At 44.1% G+C, this 17,457-nt stretch overlaps 4 protein-coding genes across 4 annotated transcripts; 3 read left to right on the top strand and 1 right to left on the bottom strand.

The window, feature by feature from the left end:
* Positions 1 to 11,418: 11,418 nt before the first annotated feature.
* Positions 11,419 to 12,640, top strand: LOC9637810 (U1 small nuclear ribonucleoprotein 70 kDa). Its single transcript, XM_024680131.1, has 3 exons — positions 11,419 to 11,475; positions 11,522 to 11,789; positions 12,390 to 12,640. Exons 1-3 carry the CDS (start codon positions 11,419 to 11,421, stop codon positions 12,638 to 12,640), a joined length of 576 nt encoding a protein of 191 aa, XP_024535899.1.
* Positions 12,108 to 14,310, top strand: LOC112348032 (translation initiation factor IF-2-like). The gene is made up of 5 exons (XM_024679941.1): positions 12,108 to 12,180; positions 12,235 to 12,316; positions 12,390 to 12,848; positions 12,902 to 13,918; positions 13,967 to 14,310. Exons 3-5 carry the CDS (start codon positions 12,720 to 12,722, stop codon positions 14,219 to 14,221), a joined length of 1,401 nt encoding a protein of 466 aa, XP_024535709.1. The 5' UTR covers positions 12,108 to 12,180; positions 12,235 to 12,316; positions 12,390 to 12,719; the 3' UTR covers positions 14,222 to 14,310.
* A 25-nt stretch (positions 14,311 to 14,335) lies between these two features.
* Positions 14,336 to 14,978, bottom strand: LOC9628791 (bet1-like protein At4g14600). The gene is made up of 4 exons (XM_002974892.2): positions 14,920 to 14,978; positions 14,736 to 14,862; positions 14,629 to 14,685; positions 14,336 to 14,517 (listed from the first exon to the last, which is right to left on the bottom strand). The coding sequence occupies exons 1-4, from the start codon at positions 14,949 to 14,951 to the stop codon at positions 14,359 to 14,361; spliced, it is 375 nt and encodes a 124-aa protein (XP_002974938.2). The 5' UTR covers positions 14,952 to 14,978; the 3' UTR covers positions 14,336 to 14,358.
* On the top strand, positions 14,975 to 16,717 carry LOC9637734. Its single transcript, XM_024679942.1, has 6 exons — positions 14,975 to 15,912; positions 16,012 to 16,111; positions 16,173 to 16,274; positions 16,330 to 16,404; positions 16,455 to 16,524; positions 16,589 to 16,717. Exons 1-6 carry the CDS (start codon positions 15,000 to 15,002, stop codon positions 16,673 to 16,675), a joined length of 1,347 nt encoding a protein of 448 aa, XP_024535710.1. The 5' UTR covers positions 14,975 to 14,999; the 3' UTR covers positions 16,676 to 16,717.
* The last annotated feature ends 740 nt before the right edge of the window (positions 16,718 to 17,457 follow it).

Here is a 17,457-nt window from a genome sequence, read left to right as displayed (position 1 = left end):
ATCACCATTGATATTGGCATCGGAAGGTCCTAGGAGTGGGCCTATCCTTGAGGAGTAGGACGTCGAGAGGACATGGCTCTCCACTCGAGTTCATGCATGAACTTGGGCGCGATGTGGTGGATAGAAAAGGGGCCAGTAAGGGAACGACTTTGGGATGTTGGGGACAGTATATGGTTATCCTCATATAGTTGAGGTTAGTGCTCATGAATGTGAGACTTGAAGTGATGACCATGGGAGGTCAAATACGGAAGAGGACTCAAGTCTTTGAAATGGTAGCCAGGGCTACCTTTAATAAATGCTGGAACAACCCAAGGAGTTGGGGGGTGTACTTAGAGATGAGTTGGTATTCTCATCACATGGACAAGTAGTCCTAAGGGGCAAAGGTTGCCCCAGAGAACAAAATCAAGTGTCAGAGTAACACTTGTGAAAATAGTCCTTGTGAGTAGGACGTGAATGCAAGAAGTGTATTCCAGTGAGCAAGTGCCCCACAAGTAGGACCTTACGGGTCTATGGATTAACCAGGTCCAAAAAGCTGGATGACTCCAATAGAGTCAAGGAATAATCCTAAAGGATTGATGGAAGCATTTGGACTAAGGTGTGTGGTACCCCACGAAGGATGGGGGGGATCATAGGATCCAAGGATGAGAATAGAGGGTATCTCATCGATGGCAAAATGTGCCATGCTAAAGTTGTGGGAAAGGTGTTCCCAAAAAGAAAACAACTTTGACACAAAGTTGTGTGTGACCTCTATGGTGCAGTGCTAATAGATAGTTGGCATGAGAAAGAGTGGTATTGGTCTTGGCAAAGACTTAGACACAAAGGAAAAGTGTCATAGAGGTAGGCTCGTGGAGCCGATGGTGTGGAAACACCAAATGTGCCAAGGTGTGATACCTTGAGGCTATGTTGGTGGGTTCATGAGAACCCCTTGCCAAAGGAATCCCAATAGAATGGGAATGGCATAGCCTAAGCTGCAGAGTATGCAGTTGGAGTGTGGTGACCCAGATAATGATGGAGGTGTGGAAGCACCAGCAATGAGTTGTAGGACTTGACAACTACGAGGCAACTATGCAAGAGGTGCAAAATAATTGGTTAAACGGGTAGAAGGTAGCTACCCAAGCCTTCTTAATGGCATAGGGAAGTTGGATATACCCTTATAGGGGATAAGTTGCTTATGTTGTGATGTAGTAAGTCAATGTCATAAAAGAAAATACTCATTGTTAAGGAAGCCGTCATTGGGACACCCGAACACTCTAGAACACCAAGAGGTGGTGTTTGATGTCGCGAGGGCAGTAGCTAAGGCCCAAGGGACTAAGTCCCTAGCGAATGATGGATAGTAGGTGCTATCCAAATGTCCAAGGTGGCCGAGACAGGAGAAGACTGTCTACTCGAATTGGACAAAGCCAAAGATGGAATTTTGGCAAGGCTAGCGATGGGCATGCAAAGGCCCGTAAGCAACAACGTAATCCCGGTGTGTGGGATTATAAAGTGAGCATACCTGGATTGAGGAACCACTCCCTAGGCTATCGGGTAGGTTCATCCCTAAGAATACTTGCTACGGCATGATAGAAAGTGCAAAGCTATCCTCTTGGTCTGAAGGAGAATGACCGAAGGAAAGGTGTGAAGCCAAAAGCAAGAAGTAAGGGGATAAAACCAAACCATAGGAATCAAAGGGCATAACCAAGGTTGGTTATGCCAGTTGGGAGTGGAGAATCAAGTGGGGGCTCGAGGGTGTTGCCGCTAGCAACTGTGATGCCATGGAGAGTCTAAAATATGGAATTGTCCATGTTAGACTATATGGTAATTGGAAAGCTTGCAAAAAGGGAGGCCTTAACAAGCTAAGGGACAAAGTTCCTTCAAGGTTCCCAAAGAGGATTCTAGGTAGCTTAGTACCTAGAAAGGCCAAGTGTAAATGGTTCAAGGAACGCGCGAAATCAGAGTGGCACAGCAGAAGCGTAGTCTTGAAGCTTGCCATGAGGCAAGGCTATCAAGGTTAGGGAAGTAGTTCCCGAGTGTTCAAAGAGAGGGCTTTGAACGAAAGTCGATGATCAAGGGCTTTCACGCTTGTGCAGGAACTATGTCACAGTGGTCGGAGGACTTGCCAAGCGAGATTGGCAAGTCGAGGGAACAAATACCCTAGTTGAAGGTGATAACTTCAAAAAGGGTGGGCCATGGGGCCAAGCATGGAGGAGTCCATGCATGATCACAGATTTGTCAAGTGAGAGGACTTGGCAGTGTGGAGGAACTAGGTTCCTAAGCTGTGATCTGTAGCGCGCTTTGAGTACAAGTTGGTGCACCGGCGTGGGGAGTCACGCCAGGCATCCTGGGTGATGCCGTCCGTAGATGCATATACGGAGGTTGGGTTCGAGTCCCAACCCTCTAGTGCTTGGGTTCAAGTCCCAACTCACTAGGGCGTGGTGATGGTTTGGAATATGAGGACACTCATTTTTCGGTGGTCATGGAGTCTCAGTGTGGAGACTGGTTTGGGCACACCGCCAAGCGAGGGATGCCTCGGAGTCGTGATGCACGGTTAGATTGTTTAGAGTGAAAGCTCGGCATATCTAACTTGAACACTTTGGTGCAAAGGGCACCAAAGACGTGGTGAATGAGATGGGGACACCCAGTCTCAGTTGCTATAGATCCTTGGCCGGAAGGGCTGGCTTGGGCGCACCGCCAAGTGTGGGGGATGCCCCCGGGGTCATAGTCAACAACTTAGAAGGGTCTGGAAGACCTAGTCCCTATTGATAGACCTATTAAGGGGTCGAGATGAGATCACTAGGTGATCTTGTGGGTAAACAAGGACCAAGTCTTTGTTTGGGTTAAGGAATATGATTCCTAGTTCAAAGTGTTGATTTGAACCATTGATAAAGGTGTGGCTTGGTTGAGGTGACCAAGTGGGAAGCACACCTAAGGGAAATGAGCTATGTCAATGCTATGGCATAGTAAGTCCAAGGAAAGTAGTCTCTATAAAAGATCCAAGGGAGGGTCTCAAAAAGTTGGGCTGTGGATAAAGCTCACGACAAAAAATGTTAAAGAGACGTACTAGGGGTGAACACCCTTTGGACTTGGCAAAGCAAAGTGTTTACTATGGAACCGAAAGGAAACCTCAAAAATGGAGGTAGCGATCCTATGTTGCTTGGTGCAACAATCAATGGATAGGAGCAAAAGATGAGTGGCCAAGATAGGGCCGTGGGATCCATTGGAAAGAATCCAAGTGGCAAAGTTAACCAAGGAACACTAATGTGTTTGATGCTAACGGATTGCGGAAAAAGAAGTGGACTTCCAAGGATGGATTCCCAAGTGCTCCAATTTGGCAAAGGAAAGGCTCTAAGTGAAGGAGCAACTAAGTAGCCAAAAGATAGGGCCGTGGACAGCCCTAGCACAAATAATGATAAATGGAACGTAATGCCAATGGTGGCACAAAAAATAGAAAAGAGGATGAGAGTGCCCTCGAGTAGAGAACTTCCTAGGAGGGGAAGTGGAGTTGCACAAAATGTGCAAGGCAAGGTGTCGGAGACACCTAGGAAATTGACTCCAAAAAGTCAAGAGTAAACATTCCAAAGTGCAAAGGTAGATCAATGGAATCTGTGACTACTCAAGAATGAGTACTGGAATTGAGTTAGAGAGGGTGTCTCTAACGGGTTTAGCGAGAACTGAACCAATAAAAAAGAGCAAACCACCCCAGGTGGTCAAGTGAGTCTCTAAGTTGGAGAGACTATCCTCCTTAGAGGATGGGCAAGGCATGGTGAGCCTTTGGTGTCGAACCATTGACGAATATGGAGAAGGCATGGTGAGCCTTCAATGTCAAACCATTGACAAATATTGGCTAGGGGCCAAGGATGGAAATGGTAACACATGCGGGTGTTACTTTATAAAATAGTTTACCGTTCGATGAGGACATCGAACTTCGTCTATGGGTGGTGGAGTTGTGAGACACAAAATCCCTAGGCCCCAAAGTGGAGCTGGAAATGGTGCCACGTGGTAGTGGCCGAAGTGAAAGCCAAACGAGCGTAACACGTTTGGACTAAAAGCTCCAACTTGAAAGGTCAAGAGTGGGAGTGGAACTCCCAACAAAGTGCTTGAGGAACAAGCACGAAGCGAGCAATAAGCGAGGCTCCAAAAAGGGACCCAAAAAGGACCAACATATGACACGTGGAAGTGTCTGAGATGGAGTCTGAGACGGACCCTAGTTGGAGTCCGAGATGGACCCGAAGTGGAGTCCGATATGGAGTCCAAAGTGGAGACTGAGATGGAGTCTGATATGGAGTCCGAGATGGACCCGAAGTGGAGTCCGAGGTGGACCGAGACGGAGTCCGAGATGGACCCGAGATGGAGTCCGAGATGGAGTCCGAGATGGACCCAAGATGGAGTTCGAGATGGAGTCCGAGGTGGACAGAGACAGAGTCTGAGATGGACCCGAGATGGAGTCCGAGGTGGACCGAGACGGAGTCCGAGATGGACCCGAGATGGAGTCCGAGATGGACCGAGACGGAGTCCGAGATGGAGTCCGAGATGGACCGAGACGGAGCCCGAGATGGAGTCCGAGATGGAGTCCGAGGTTGAGACCGAGACCGGGACCGAGACCGAGACCGAGACCGAGACCGGGACCGAGACCGGGACCGAGGCCAAGGCTGAGACCGAGCCCGAGCCCGAGTCCAAGTCCGAGTCCGAGTCCGAGTCCGAGTCCGAGTCTGAGAGGGTGAAAGCCCAAAGCGTTCGTCTCCCAGACCCTGGGGGGTTTGGTGAGCTCCAAAAGTATAGTAAGGGGGAGGACTGCAGTGGAGCCAGTTTGGCCAGGAAAGGCCAGTTTGGCCCAGGAAGGCCAAACCCAGTGTTGGGTGATGAACTGACCACTGGGAAGTCCAAGACTAGAGTGAACACGGACCGACAAGCGGGGTAGCTTGGTGAAGTGTTCAAGAGCCGGCTCTAGTTCCCCCGGGAGATCGACTGGCCGATGCTCCCAGTCCAAGTATGGGTGGCACTACCTACTTGGATACCTGGCGTGGCTCAATGGAACCTCGCTCTAAGCCCATGGCTAGAGCACCTAAAGGCGAAAGGTGGGGAGAGTACCCACGGGGCTCGCGTAGGCCCATGGTGTTCCAAAATGTTGTCCTGGAGTCCTAAATGGGGGAAAGGAGGAAGAGCAGTCCTCTAGTGTAGTGACTAAGGATACAGTCACATGGTGAGGAAGTCCCAGAGGACCATAGGACTTAATGGTCGGGCCTGTGAGCCTTGATCGAGTGGCAGTGTTGGCAAACATGGCCATGGACAGAAAAGGGACTTGGTAGGAACTGACAAAGGGACTTTGGGGAAGGCTATTCCCCAAGTCTGTGGGCACCCTAAGGATGCTAAGGAGTGGATCTAGGATGACCACTCGTGGACGGATGGCCCAGTCTTGGAGAGACGGGATTGTGATGCAAGTGGTATTGGACCACTAGTGCAGCAAAGGTGAATGGGTATGGCCTTAGCATAACGGGCCGATATGTCAGTGGTACCTTTGGGTGTCGGTCTTGGGACCGGACACGTGGAGCACTTGGACCAGGTGCAAGTGTTGAGTGGCATGGATGCCATTCTTGGGGCTAGCAAGCCCCAAGTCCTGAATTGGACTTATGGAGGTTGTGAATGAGACTCCTCCAAGCGGTCGGAGGTGTGGTTAAGTGACTAAAGTAGAATGGAAAAATTAGTCGCTTACACTAATGCCCTCATGATACTCAACACCACTTCTTAGGTGTTTAAGATTGCTTAGGTGTCCTTATGATGGACTTCTTTGGCAATGAACATTTCCTTTTATGACCTTGACTTACTATATTGCAACATAAACAATTAATCCCTTAAAGGATATTTTTATCTTCCTTATTATTCCAATAAAAAGTCTTGGGAAGTTGACTTCCACCAATTCAATCAATTATGACACACATTTTGCTTAATTACCTTATAGTCATTAAGTCTTATAACTCATTGCTAGTGCTTTCACACCTCCATCATTATTTGGGTTCACACACTCGAATCACATGCTTTCCAACTTAGGCTATGCCAATCCTATTTTCATGGGATTTCTTTTGCAAGACCAAAAGGTTTTCATGAACCAACTAATTTGACTTCAAGGCTTTATCCTTTGAAACACTTGGGGTCTTTATTCTATCAGCTCCATGAGCCTACTCTCATGACACTTTCCACTTGTGTCTAAGTCTTTGCCAAGACCAAAATAGTCATTTCTCATGCCAACTATCAGTTAACATTATATCATAGTGTTCATACACAACTCTGTGCTAAAGTTGCTTTCTTCCTGAAACACTTTTCCCACGACTTTAGTATGGCACATTCTGCCATCAATGAGATACTTATTGGTCTCATACTTGAATCTTATAATCCTCTCTGTCCTCCGTAGGGTACCACATACCTTAATCTAAATGCTTCTACCAATCCTTTAGGACCATTCTTTGATTCCACTTGAGTTATCCAACTTTTAGACATTATTAAGCTGATGACTTATAATGTTCTACTTTTGAACTTTCTAGAATACAACTTATTGTATTCATATCCTATTTATAAGGATTGTCTTTGCAAGTGTTATTCCGACACTTGATTATTTTTTGTTTCATATGGGCTACATTTGCCCCTTAGAACTCTCTATCTATATCATAAGAATACCAACTCATTCTCTAAGTACATCCCCAACTCTTTAAGTTATTCCAGCATTTATTAAAGGTAGCCTTGACTACTATTTCAAGGACCTGTATCCTTATTTATATTTGACCTCATACAGTCACTAACTCCAATATCAAATTCTTAAGCATTATCTTCAATTATATGAGGATAATCTTATAACTCTTTTATTATTTAGGAGTTTTCATCATTCTCGTGATCCCAATTATAGTTATTTACTACAACCACATTATCCAGTTTGCTAAGTCAAACACTTTTATTGTTCACATCCTCAACTCTCTAAGGAAAACCTTATATTGTTCCCAAGATCTTACTGGCCCCCTTGTATTCACCATATTGTTAATATGTTTATATATAAACTAAGGTGGAAAGTACTACTCCTCGAGGAAAACCCATTTCTAGGACTTTTCAATGCCAATATCAAGTGGTAATATATTTGACCACCAATAACAATTGGATTAAGGAACAACTTCAATACCAAATTGTAAACAATTAATTTTTTCATTCTACTTTAGCCACTTAATCACACCTTTAACCACTTAAAGGAGTTTCACTCACAAACTTTATAAATCTTATTTCTAACTTGAGGATATACTAGCCTCATGAATGGCATCTATGCCACTCAACTTTTATATTTGGTCCAAGTGTTCCACATGTTCGATCTCATGACTGACACCCAAAGGTATTACTGATATATTAACTTGTTACACTAAAGTTATGCCATTCACCCTTGTCACATTGGTAGTCCAAGACCATTTATATAATAGTTTTACCTCTCAAAGACTGAGCCATCTGTCTATGAGTGGTCATCCTTTGACCACACTTTAACACCCTTAGGATGTTTAAAGATATAGGGAATACCCTTCCCCAATGTCCTTTCTTCTATTCCCACCAAGTCCCTCTTCATCTATGGCTATATTCGCCAACACTGCCACTGAGTAAGGCCTAAAGGCCTGACCATTAAGTCTTATTGACCTCTAAGACTTCTTCACCATGTGACCGTATCCTTCATCACTACATTAAAGGATTATTCTTTTTCCTTTCCATAATTTGGGACTTTAAAATAACATTTTGAAACACAATAACCCTATACAAGCCTTTTGGGTACTTTCCCCACTTTCCACCCTTAAGTGTCTTAGCCATGTGGCGAGAGTGAGGTTTTGATGAACCACACTAAATATCCAAGTAGGTAATGCCACCCACATTTGGATTGGGAGTACTTTTGACTATTCAATCTCTCTAGGGAGTTAGAGTTGGCTTTTGAACATTTTACCAAGTTACTTTACTTGTTCACTCTAGCTTTGGACTCTTTAGTGGTTATATCATCACCCAACACATGGGTATACCCTTCCTTGATCACATTGGCATTTCTTGGCCAAATTAGCTATACTAGAGTCCTCCCTTAGTATATTTTTGGAGCTCACCAAACCTCTTAGGGTCTAGGAGATGATCTCTTTGGGATTTCACCCTCGGACTTGGACTCGAACTTGGACTCGGACTTAAACTTAGTCTCGGATTTGGTCTCGGACTCGGTCTTGGACTCAGTATTGGTCACGGTCTCGCTCTCGCTCTCGATCTCAGTCTCGGTCTCGATCTCGATCTCGATTTCAGACTTGATTTTGAACTCAACCTTAGACTCCATCTTAGGTCCATCTCGGACTTCATCACGGATCCATCTTGGGTCCATTTCAGACTCCATCTTATGTCCATCTCGGAGTCCATCTTGAATTCTTTTTTGGACTGCTTCTTGGACTCCATTTCAGACTCCTTCTTGGGTCCTATTTTAGACTTGTTCTTGACACTTTCATGTTTCATGACACTTGCCTTGTGTCAATCTTTCTTGTGTTCTTTTTTAAAGACTCATTTACCAATTGCTCCATGCACTTTTCTTGAGCACTTTGTTCTTGAGCACTATATCCACTACCAAGTTTTTAGGTTCAGACATTGAACGCTAACATCAAATTTTTGAAAGTTATTTTTCATTTTCTTTCTTCATTTGATCTAGATCTTGGGTTAATAGATCTTATCATTACAGCTTGATCACAAAATTGCAAAATTTAACTTTTGGATGAAATCAATTTTATTTAGTGCCATATACAACATTATATTTGATAGCTTAGTGCAAGCTCACAAATTAAGTGAATGAAAAAGCAACAAATAAGTGATGGGCACATTTGTCTACTCTTAGCAGAGAAGAACAACACTTGTTTTCTGAAACAAATGAGTGTTTAATAAACCACACTCTCGAAATACAATTGCTTACTCATGGACGAACGCTATGCATTTATACACTACAGAGCAGAAAAAAATTTAACATAAGATGAAATGACAATATAGAATCAAAGTTAACAACCATTCATGCCAGTTCTGCAACACAGTCTTCCACACAGCAAACATAACCCGGTATTTTTTTGCAAACGCAATCAATAGTATCTACATAGAAAAAAGGAAAACATAAGATGGTCTTAGGGTCAAGCTATTAGCGTTTGCATGTGCTGATAAGTGAGGGCCACCCCTCATGCACATGGCTTGTCTGTCAGCACCAAGATGCAATGCTCTTCTTCTTGTTGACTTGTGAACATTTAATATTATATGAGGTGGAAAAAGGCTGATTTGATGCTAAGTGAAGGTATTTTTGTGTATTAAAAGAAGCTCATCTTGTTTATTATACTCTTTTTTAAGGTATATTTTCCATTAGATGTATTGGTAGTGATTGTAACTTGTAGAAAATTCCACACTTCTTTCACCTCTAAGTATTCTAACATGTAAACTTGTTTTATATTTTCTGACCTTCTGTATAATTTTGGGTTAAAGGTCCATTAGTAACAAACAAGCCGCCTATATATCTTAAGGCATCTGCAAATTGTTTAAGTATGTTGATATTAAGCGATGATGGCCATAAAAAAACACAATGGTCCTATATTTGAAAAAGAAAAGAAATAGGTTACACTATGTGGGTGAACAGGAAAAATCTATAGATATACCAACTTTTTGTTTCCACACGACCTTCTCTAATTGAATATATGTAATTTTGACTAAGAACAATATAATTTTGTATTTTTATTTGTTTGAAGCTTGCATTTCCATTTTCCATTATTAAGCTTTCACACAGATAGCTCTTTTGAGTTTCCCTCATATTAGTATGAGTGAGGTCTATAAAGTAGTTTATAACATTGATAAAACCAGTTTCACCTTAAAGTGGAATGCTTTTATAGCATTTAGTGATATCTAAAGAGATCATAAACCTAGTTTGGAAGATTGATACATACATGCTATTGCATTTGTTAGCCATCAAAACATTCATTGATATGATTTATATATGCCCATGAAATGAAATATGGGAATGTATTCTTTTCAATATGATCCTATTGTGATTTTATTGCTTAAAGTGGATCATAAAACATCAATGTCTCCTCCTAAAGGAGAGTTAAAACACCGCCATGAGCAAATACTTCATATTAGTTCCTCCCAATTTTTACAAATTTCTATAACCACAACAGTGTTTTTTTAGTTGGGCATGTATTGTTAATGGGACATTTTTATTGGATGGTGCCAAAGTAGGAAAGGACATGCATATCAGATGGCAAGAGGAGAGAGAAAACGGCTACATATTGAGTTCTTGCCTAGGACAAAAACAACTTCACACAATGACTCTTGTTTCATGCATTTTAGATTTCATGATACCTTGGAGGTGGCAGTCATTTTCAAGTGGTGCCACAGTCTTCAGTGTCCAGTGTTCTAAGAGCTGTGGGAGCAGTGGCTTTCCAACTGATGACTCTACTGTCCTTCAAAGTCTTTCTTTACTTGTTCCCTAAGACCATCTTATGTTTTCCTTTTTTCTATGTAGATACTACTGATTACGTTGCAAAACAATACCGGCCTATGTTTGCTGTGTGGAAGACTATGTTGCGGGACTAGCATGAATGGTTGTTAGCTCTGATTCTACACTGTCGCTTCATCTTATGTTAAATTTCTTTTCTGTTCTGTAGTGTACAAATCCATAGTGTTTGTCCACGAGTAAGCAATTGTATTTTGGGAGTGTGGTTTATTAAACACTCACTTGTTTCAGAAAACACATGTTGTTCTTCTCTGCTGAGAGCAGACAAATGTGACCAGACCATCACTTATTTAACTCTTCTTTAGGTTTATCTGCAAGAAGCTCTAGAAACCTCTTCCCCACTCAAAATAAACTAATGTGGGAGGAAATTGCAAAACATCACTCTAAAGTTCTCATGCAAACACTCAGCAGAGCAATTCAGTTAAGATCTATCAAGAAAAGATTAATATAGTGAATTTGTGAGCTTGCACTAAGCTGTCAAATATTATGTTGCTAAAATAAAATTGATTGCATCCAAAAGTTAAATTTTGCAACTTTATGATCAAGCTATAAAGTATAATAAGATCTATTAACCCAAGATCTGGATCAAATGAAGAAAGAAAATGAAAAACAACTTTCAAACATTTGATGTTAGCGTTCAATGTTTGAGGATATAGTTTGAGGCTCTCCATCAACTTGGGAGCCACGAAACGAACATAAGATATCGCCTTGAGGGGGATGCAAGTGAGTTAAAAGCATTCTCAGGAGGTTCTCTTTCTACTTTTTTTAAAAAATTTTCTAGCTATTCACGGTACTTGCCTCTTATTCGCACTGACAATGTATGAGGGCATCGTGGCCGTTGAGTAGGAAAATCATCGTAGCCGTTGGAGCGCCTTCTAAAACGCTCTGATATTTAGGGTTCGTCGTGTTCTAGAGCAATGGGCAAGCCCAGGCAGAGGAAAGAGGACTCGCCATATGTGAAGCATTTGAAGCAGGTAAGTTCTATCTTTTTTACGCTCTTTGATTTGATCTCCTTTTCAGCTGGCCAAGAGTCATCCGACTGGATTAACCCCAAATTTGCTGCGGCTGTTCGATCCTCCGCCCCCGGTGGAGTACAAGGAGCCGATCGAGAAGAAAGAATTGCCTCCCTACACTGGCATCGCGCAATTCGTCAGCTGTTTTGAGAACCTATCGATCGATGATCAGGAATCCCAGGCGAAAGTGGAGACCATCGCCGAAAGAAGGGCGAGAGTGAATGCCGCTCGCTTGGAGAAGGGAAAGGAGAAATTGGCCGAAGAGATTCCAAAGTGTAAGTTCACTTTCGTTCTTTCTTTTTTTTCCTTTCGCTACCATCACTCGTGATCTTTCCAGATGATCCTCGTTCCGATCCCAATGCTCGAGGTGATCCATACAAGACGCTTTTCATCGGCAAGCTTGTAAGTTGTCTCCCATCGTTTTTTTTTTCCTATTCGTTTTACCATTAACTTTCCAGAGCTACGAGACGACCGAGCACCGGCTACAGCGTGAATTCGAACGGTATGGTCCGGTTAAAAGGGTAAGTACCATGGCTTGAGTGCGAGATGGTGGTAAGTGCATGATTTTTTTTTTATTTTTTATTTTTGCCTAAGATGGTGTGTGTCTCAGTCCAGTTCATGCTTCTCCTCAAATGAGGTCTCTTGTCTCTCTCTATAGCTAGCCAGGTGAGTCTTTTCTTTCTTTTATCCTTCGCAGTGTCTCTAAGATTCTTTCCTTAGGTACGCCTTGTCCACGATAAGCACACTGGCAAGCCCCGCGGATACGCCTTCGTGGAATTCTACCACAGCCAAGACATGAAAAGTGGGGTTTCGTTTTCTCTTCGCGTACAACACAGCGAGCTAAACGTTTTCTTTTCTTTTTCCCTTGATTGCAGATGCTTACAAGCACGCTGATGGAACCAAGATTGACAACCGCCGAATTCTCGTAGACGTTGAGAGAGGCAGGACGGTCAAGAACTGGCTTCCAAAGAGACTCGGTGGTGGACTGGGAAACGCTCGAAGCTCGCAGCCGGAGGCCACTCCACAGCGAGGAGGACGATATCGAGGTGATTATAGACGGAGGGAGGAAGAGGCTGCTAGAGAAAAGAGAAGGGGCGAGAAAAGAGGTCGTGGTTCCGATAGTTAAGCTAGGAAACAGGGAGTGAGAGGTAGAGTAGAGACTTTCTTTTTGCTGTTAGGTTTTTAGAGTGAGTCGAGGAAGGGTAATGGTCCTGTGGGACTCGGAGAGACTTAGAGACTGGGAGAGTGAGATGGGCTCCAAGATCGGCACACTGCCGTGTTTCACAAAGACGATCACTCGAGTAGCGGTATCAAAGGACTACCCGGGATGCCTGGTAAGCTCTCTCGATCTCTAGAAGACGAACTAACTCGTGATGCCTTGCCACAGCCTATTCCAAAGGAGTTTCACGACGAGCAGCGCGGCAAGCTGGCCAGCGAAGCGGTGCTCAAGATCAACTCCCACAAGAAATGGGTGGTGAAGGTTGCGGTGCTGAAGAGCTCCACGTATGCGTTTCGGGGGCCCGGGTGGACTGCGTTTGCGAGGGACAACGAGCTCGAGATCGACGACCAGGTGATGTTCACCATGCTCAGTCCCAGCCTCTTCTCGGTGAAGATAACGCGGGCCGGGGAGGACTCGGATGCCAGGCGGAATGTCAAGGTGAAGCAGGAGCAGCCGGAGGTGGAGTCGGCTGTTGCAGAGACCGCGATGCCGGGCGTGGAAGAAGAAACTGTAGCCTCAAAGTTTGTGGAAGATCCGGCTGCTGCTGCTACTGCTGCTGCTACTGCACCTGCGACTGCCACTACTCCAGCTCCAGAGTCGGAAGATCAGTTTGAACTGAGGAAGAGGACTGCCCAGGAGCAAGAGCTCGAGCATGGTCCTCCAAGTAAAGCTGCTCGGTTGGAGGATGGTGAAGTTCATGCTGCACCGGTAGCAGCAGCAACACCAGTAACACCAGCCAGCGAGATGGTAACCCCGGAAAGAGCAGAGCGAAGGCAGTCACTGGGAACAGCACAGGAACCGCTAGAGATCGATATGTCTGGAGGACGAGGTGCCGCGGAGGAAGCAGGAATACACCTGGTGCTGAAAACCGAGAGGAAGAACTTCAAGGTCTTTATTTCTGTCTCCGCCATCGAGGCGGCTGCTGCTGCCAACCCTGCTGCACCGGAGCCGGACGTTACGAATAACACTGGCGTGGTGGAGAATCCTGCTGTCACGGCACCCGATACTCCTGTTGCCGAGCCGGAGAATCCAGTGAACGTTTTGGAGACCAAGCCTCAAATTGCTGCTGCGTCTGATGCTACCGCTGCTACCGCTGCTACTGCTGCTGCTGCTGCTGCTACAACTCCACTGCCGAGGATAACCATTCCCATCCGGACGACCAACGTCGCTCCCTACTCTCGACTGGTAAGAGTCGCTCTTTTCGTCTCCTTTGCCTGACTTTGGTTCCTCCAGACGATCGAGAAGGCGTTTGCGTTGCGGTGGCTTCCGCCACAGACGTGCATGGTGAAGCTGGTTGACAGAGCCGGCAAAGAATGGGAAATGAGGTGGATTGTGGCGAGGAAGCGGATGCTCACGCAGGGCTGGTCGGCCATCGTCAAGCACTACAAGATGAGGATCGGGGATCTGTGCACGCTGGAGGTTGTCAACCCCAGGACGCTGAGGTTCTTCGTCACGGACAGCTTGGGAGCAGTGGTGGAGCGGCACTAGAGCAGCTATAAGTCTTTTGATTTATAACCTGTGTGTTGTAACATCTTTAGAAAATTTCTTGGAATGGAAAGACCTTCCTTTACCTCAAAGCAAGAGAGAAGGTGTGATCGATCGATCGCAAATAAGATCAGTTGTTACTATCTGGAAAATCGAGACCAGAGGTATACAAAGAAGAAGCAAACCAGAGCAAACATGACGACGTGGAGGACGTGGTTGGAGCTATGTTGTGCCATCGCTCTGGATAGTCTGTTCATGCTGTTCTTGAGCCCAGCGCCAGCCTTGGCCATCGTTTCTTCCTAGGAGAATGAAGAACAAAAAAAGGAAGAAAGATAAGAGCTGATCGAGCAAACAAAAAAGAAGATATCATCGAAGAAAAGAGAGAGCTATGATAGATCAAACGATTATACCAGCTGATTGAGAAGGTCATTTTGGTACTTCGTTTCCTGCTCGATTTCCTTCGCAACCTGTGGAGATCGGTCGTGAGAATCTTCTCTTGATTGATCCAAACCCTTACATTCTTCAAGAGGACCACTCGCTGGTGGAGATCCTGGACGTGATCGTCGAGATCGCCGTGGACGGGATCAATCCGGAGCTGGACGTGTTCCTCCCGCTGTGGCAGCCGATTGGAGCTCTGCCTCTGCCTGGAAGATCGGATCTAGACAATGAGGAGAGAGCGAGAGAGAGCGAGAGAGAATCACCTGGAATTGCTAGCGCTCCCGCTAAACGCCATCGTTGTCGCGAAGAACCCTAACCCTTTTGCCCTAGAACAGGGGAGGGAATGTTTGTGTTTGATGAGACGATGAGGCGCTGGAAATTATTTTTGGGGTCTGTTGCTAGATTCTCGAGGTCACCCCACATTTCCAGGAGTATCTCCAGCCGCGGCGATTCAAGATCTCTGGTGAGCGAAAAGAATCCTCCTCTTCGATCTTCCAGGCATTTTGCTGCTCCAATGGACGTGGCCGCGATCAATGCCGCGCAAGAATGGATCCACATCCACAGCAGCTCTTTCCAGCGCCGGGATTCACACAGAGTGGCAGCGACAATCACCCGGCACGATCGGGACAAGCGCGGCGAGCCTCTTCTCGCAAACTGGAAGTTCCAGTTCGGCAGCTTGGACGTTTTCCAGTTTGGCACCATGGAAATGGTCTCCATCCAGGCCAAAAGCCTGGAAAAATCTCAGCAAGATGGCATGATCCAGCAGCTTGCTCCCTCTCTTCTTCCAGCAAGCCTGGAGGAGCTCCAGTTTGGCAGCGTGGATCATCATCTCCTCGAGCGAAGGACGGTGAAAAACTATGAAGAAGGAGAAGGAGGAGGAGGAGGAGGAGAAGGAGGAGATCTTCTCACTGCTCGGCTAGCGAGAAAACGCTACCAAAGCGAGGAAGAACAAATAGTTAAAAACTCTTTGTCCACGTCCACAATGGGGCTTTCCTTTTCATGTGGGAAGCGTGGCTTCCTCTCGAGTGGTGAAGGGGTGGCGACCACTAAACGCTCCAAGGCAGCCATGAGGTCCTTCTCCAGCTCTTCGCAGCCGGATCTCCTTCCCCAGGCGCTCAAGTTCAAGCTCCCTTCCGGAGAATGCAAGCTCGTCCTCCAGCGAGGGGATATCACAAAGTGGAAGATTGATGGAGAGTCGGATGCCATCGTGAATGCGGCCAACGAGCTAATGATGGGAGGCGGTGGAGTGGACGGAGGTTCGTAAGGTTTCTTTTTCTTTTTTTCTTTTCTTCCAAAGCTTTAGTGTTTGATCGATCGTAAGACAATTCTTTCTTTCTTTCTTTCTTTTCTTGCAGCGATCCATCGTGCCGCTGGAGGAGAGCTACTCCGTGCTTGTAGGGACTTGCCTAGCCACGGTGGTGTTCGTTGTGGCGTTGGAATGGCCGTGGAGACACCGTAAGTTTTCTTCTTGGTACTCCTCTTTTTCATTTTGTTCTTGATTGAAGTTTTTTTCTAGGGGCTTCCAGCTGCCTGTGCAGCGGATTATCCACACCGTAGGCCCGGTTTATGACAAGGAAGTGAAAGATGACTGTGCTGCTTATCTTGCAAGTGCCTACAGGTAAAAGTGAGAAAAGAAAAAAGAATAATGAAGCTTTGCTGCTTTTTTTGCTCAGGAACTCGATAAAGCTTGCAAGGGAGAAGGGCGTCAAGTACATCGCATTCCCGGCCATCTCCTGTGGGATCTACGGGTAAAAGCTTCCTTGTTTAAATCCTCGATGATTGAATGAATGTTATGCAGATATCCATTGGACGACGCTGCCAAGATCTCGTTGAATACCATCAAAGAAAATTCTGAGGGCTTTTCAGAGGTGAGTGATCCTTATTTTGTTCTCCTTCTATCTTGCTTGAACTTTCCTGTTTTCGTTTATGTAGATCCATTTTGTTTTGTTTGAGCCTAGTGCTTGGCAGACTTGGGTGGATTTAGCAAAACTCAATTTTGAGCACGATGTGAGTGGGTAATCTTAATTGAACATTTAAGATTAAACAAATGTTCAAGTAAAATAATTTACTTTAAAAACACAAACTAAAAACTTTTTCAAACTAAAATTTTAAAATCTAATTATTTTAGAAAAACTTTATATAAAATCTATATAAAATTTAGTAAAATTGATAGTAAAAGAGTTGATTAAATATAGTTAAAATTGATTAGAAATATATAAGTAACTATAAAAGCAAGAGTGATTACAATAATTCTAAAATATTTTATATGTAATATAAAATTTTCTTAAAATTACAAATCAAAAGTTTATAAAAAAAATGTTTTAAAAAGGAGTATACCATTAAAAAAATGATAGCACTCCAAAAATTGTGGTAAATCCTAAAATTGTAATGAGCTATGCAAAACCAAATTGTATTTATCAAGAAAAACAAAGGAAAGTATTACCCGTTAAAGTTCAAATACAAAATCTTAAAAAACTCAATATACTTGGAAGTTTGAAATTCCAAAATTAAAGATTGCAAGCTTAACAAAGCTTAATAAAAAGAAAAAGATACTAAGTGTCCCATGCTTTAATATATAACCAATTTTCAAGTATATCGAACTTGGAAGTGTTTATCTGCAAAATAAAATAGAAAATTAATTAATGTTATTCTTTGTTTTATGAAAATATTTTTATTTGCAAAAATAATTACCTTTTTTAATATGATGAACAAAGGGTAAATAAAAGGTAATTTCAAGAAGAAGTAGTGTTTCCTTTGATAACTGTGAACATTAAAATTTTTAAAATTTTAAAATAAAGATT

The sequence above is a fragment of the Selaginella moellendorffii genome, unplaced genomic scaffold (assembly GCF_000143415.4).
Source record: "Selaginella moellendorffii unplaced genomic scaffold, v1.0 SELMOscaffold_26, whole genome shotgun sequence".
NCBI lineage: Eukaryota > Viridiplantae > Streptophyta > Lycopodiopsida > Selaginellales > Selaginellaceae > Selaginella > Selaginella moellendorffii.
This window is presented reverse-complemented; position numbering and strand designations above follow the sequence as displayed.

Bases quoted from the DNA above. Each gene is read 5' to 3' on its own strand.
- LOC9637810 (XM_024680131.1), top strand. From the start codon at position 11,419: ATGGGCAAGCCCAGGCAGAGGAAAGAGGACTCGCCATATGTGAAGCAT. The intron at 11,476-11,521 runs GTAAGTTCTATC...TCTCCTTTTCAG, and splicing joins ATGTGAAGCATTTGAAGCAG to CTGGCCAAGAGTCATCCGAC. The intron at 11,790-12,389 runs GTAAGTTCACTT...CCTTGATTGCAG, and splicing joins GGCCGAAGAGATTCCAAAGT to ATGCTTACAAGCACGCTGAT.
- LOC112348032 (XM_024679941.1), top strand. From the start codon at position 12,720: ATGGTCCTGTGGGACTCGGAGAGACTTAGAGACTGGGAGAGTGAGATG. The intron at 12,849-12,901 runs GTAAGCTCTCTC...GCCTTGCCACAG, and splicing joins AGGACTACCCGGGATGCCTG to CCTATTCCAAAGGAGTTTCA. The intron at 13,919-13,966 runs GTAAGAGTCGCT...TGGTTCCTCCAG, and splicing joins TCGCTCCCTACTCTCGACTG to ACGATCGAGAAGGCGTTTGC.
- LOC9628791 (XM_002974892.2), bottom strand. From the start codon at position 14,951: ATGGCGTTTAGCGGGAGCGCTAGCAATTCCAG. The intron at 14,863-14,919 runs GTGATTCTCTCT...CCGATCTTCCAG, and splicing joins GGGAGCGCTAGCAATTCCAG to GCAGAGGCAGAGCTCCAATC. The intron at 14,518-14,628 runs GTATAATCGTTT...TCATTCTCCTAG, and splicing joins ATGACCTTCTCAATCAGCTG to GAAGAAACGATGGCCAAGGC.
- LOC9637734 (XM_024679942.1), top strand. From the start codon at position 15,000: ATGTTTGTGTTTGATGAGACGATGAGGCGCTGGAAATTATTTTTGGGG. The intron at 15,913-16,011 runs GTTCGTAAGGTT...CTTTTCTTGCAG, and splicing joins AGGCGGTGGAGTGGACGGAG to CGATCCATCGTGCCGCTGGA. The intron at 16,112-16,172 runs GTAAGTTTTCTT...GTTTTTTTCTAG, and splicing joins GGAATGGCCGTGGAGACACC to GGGCTTCCAGCTGCCTGTGC.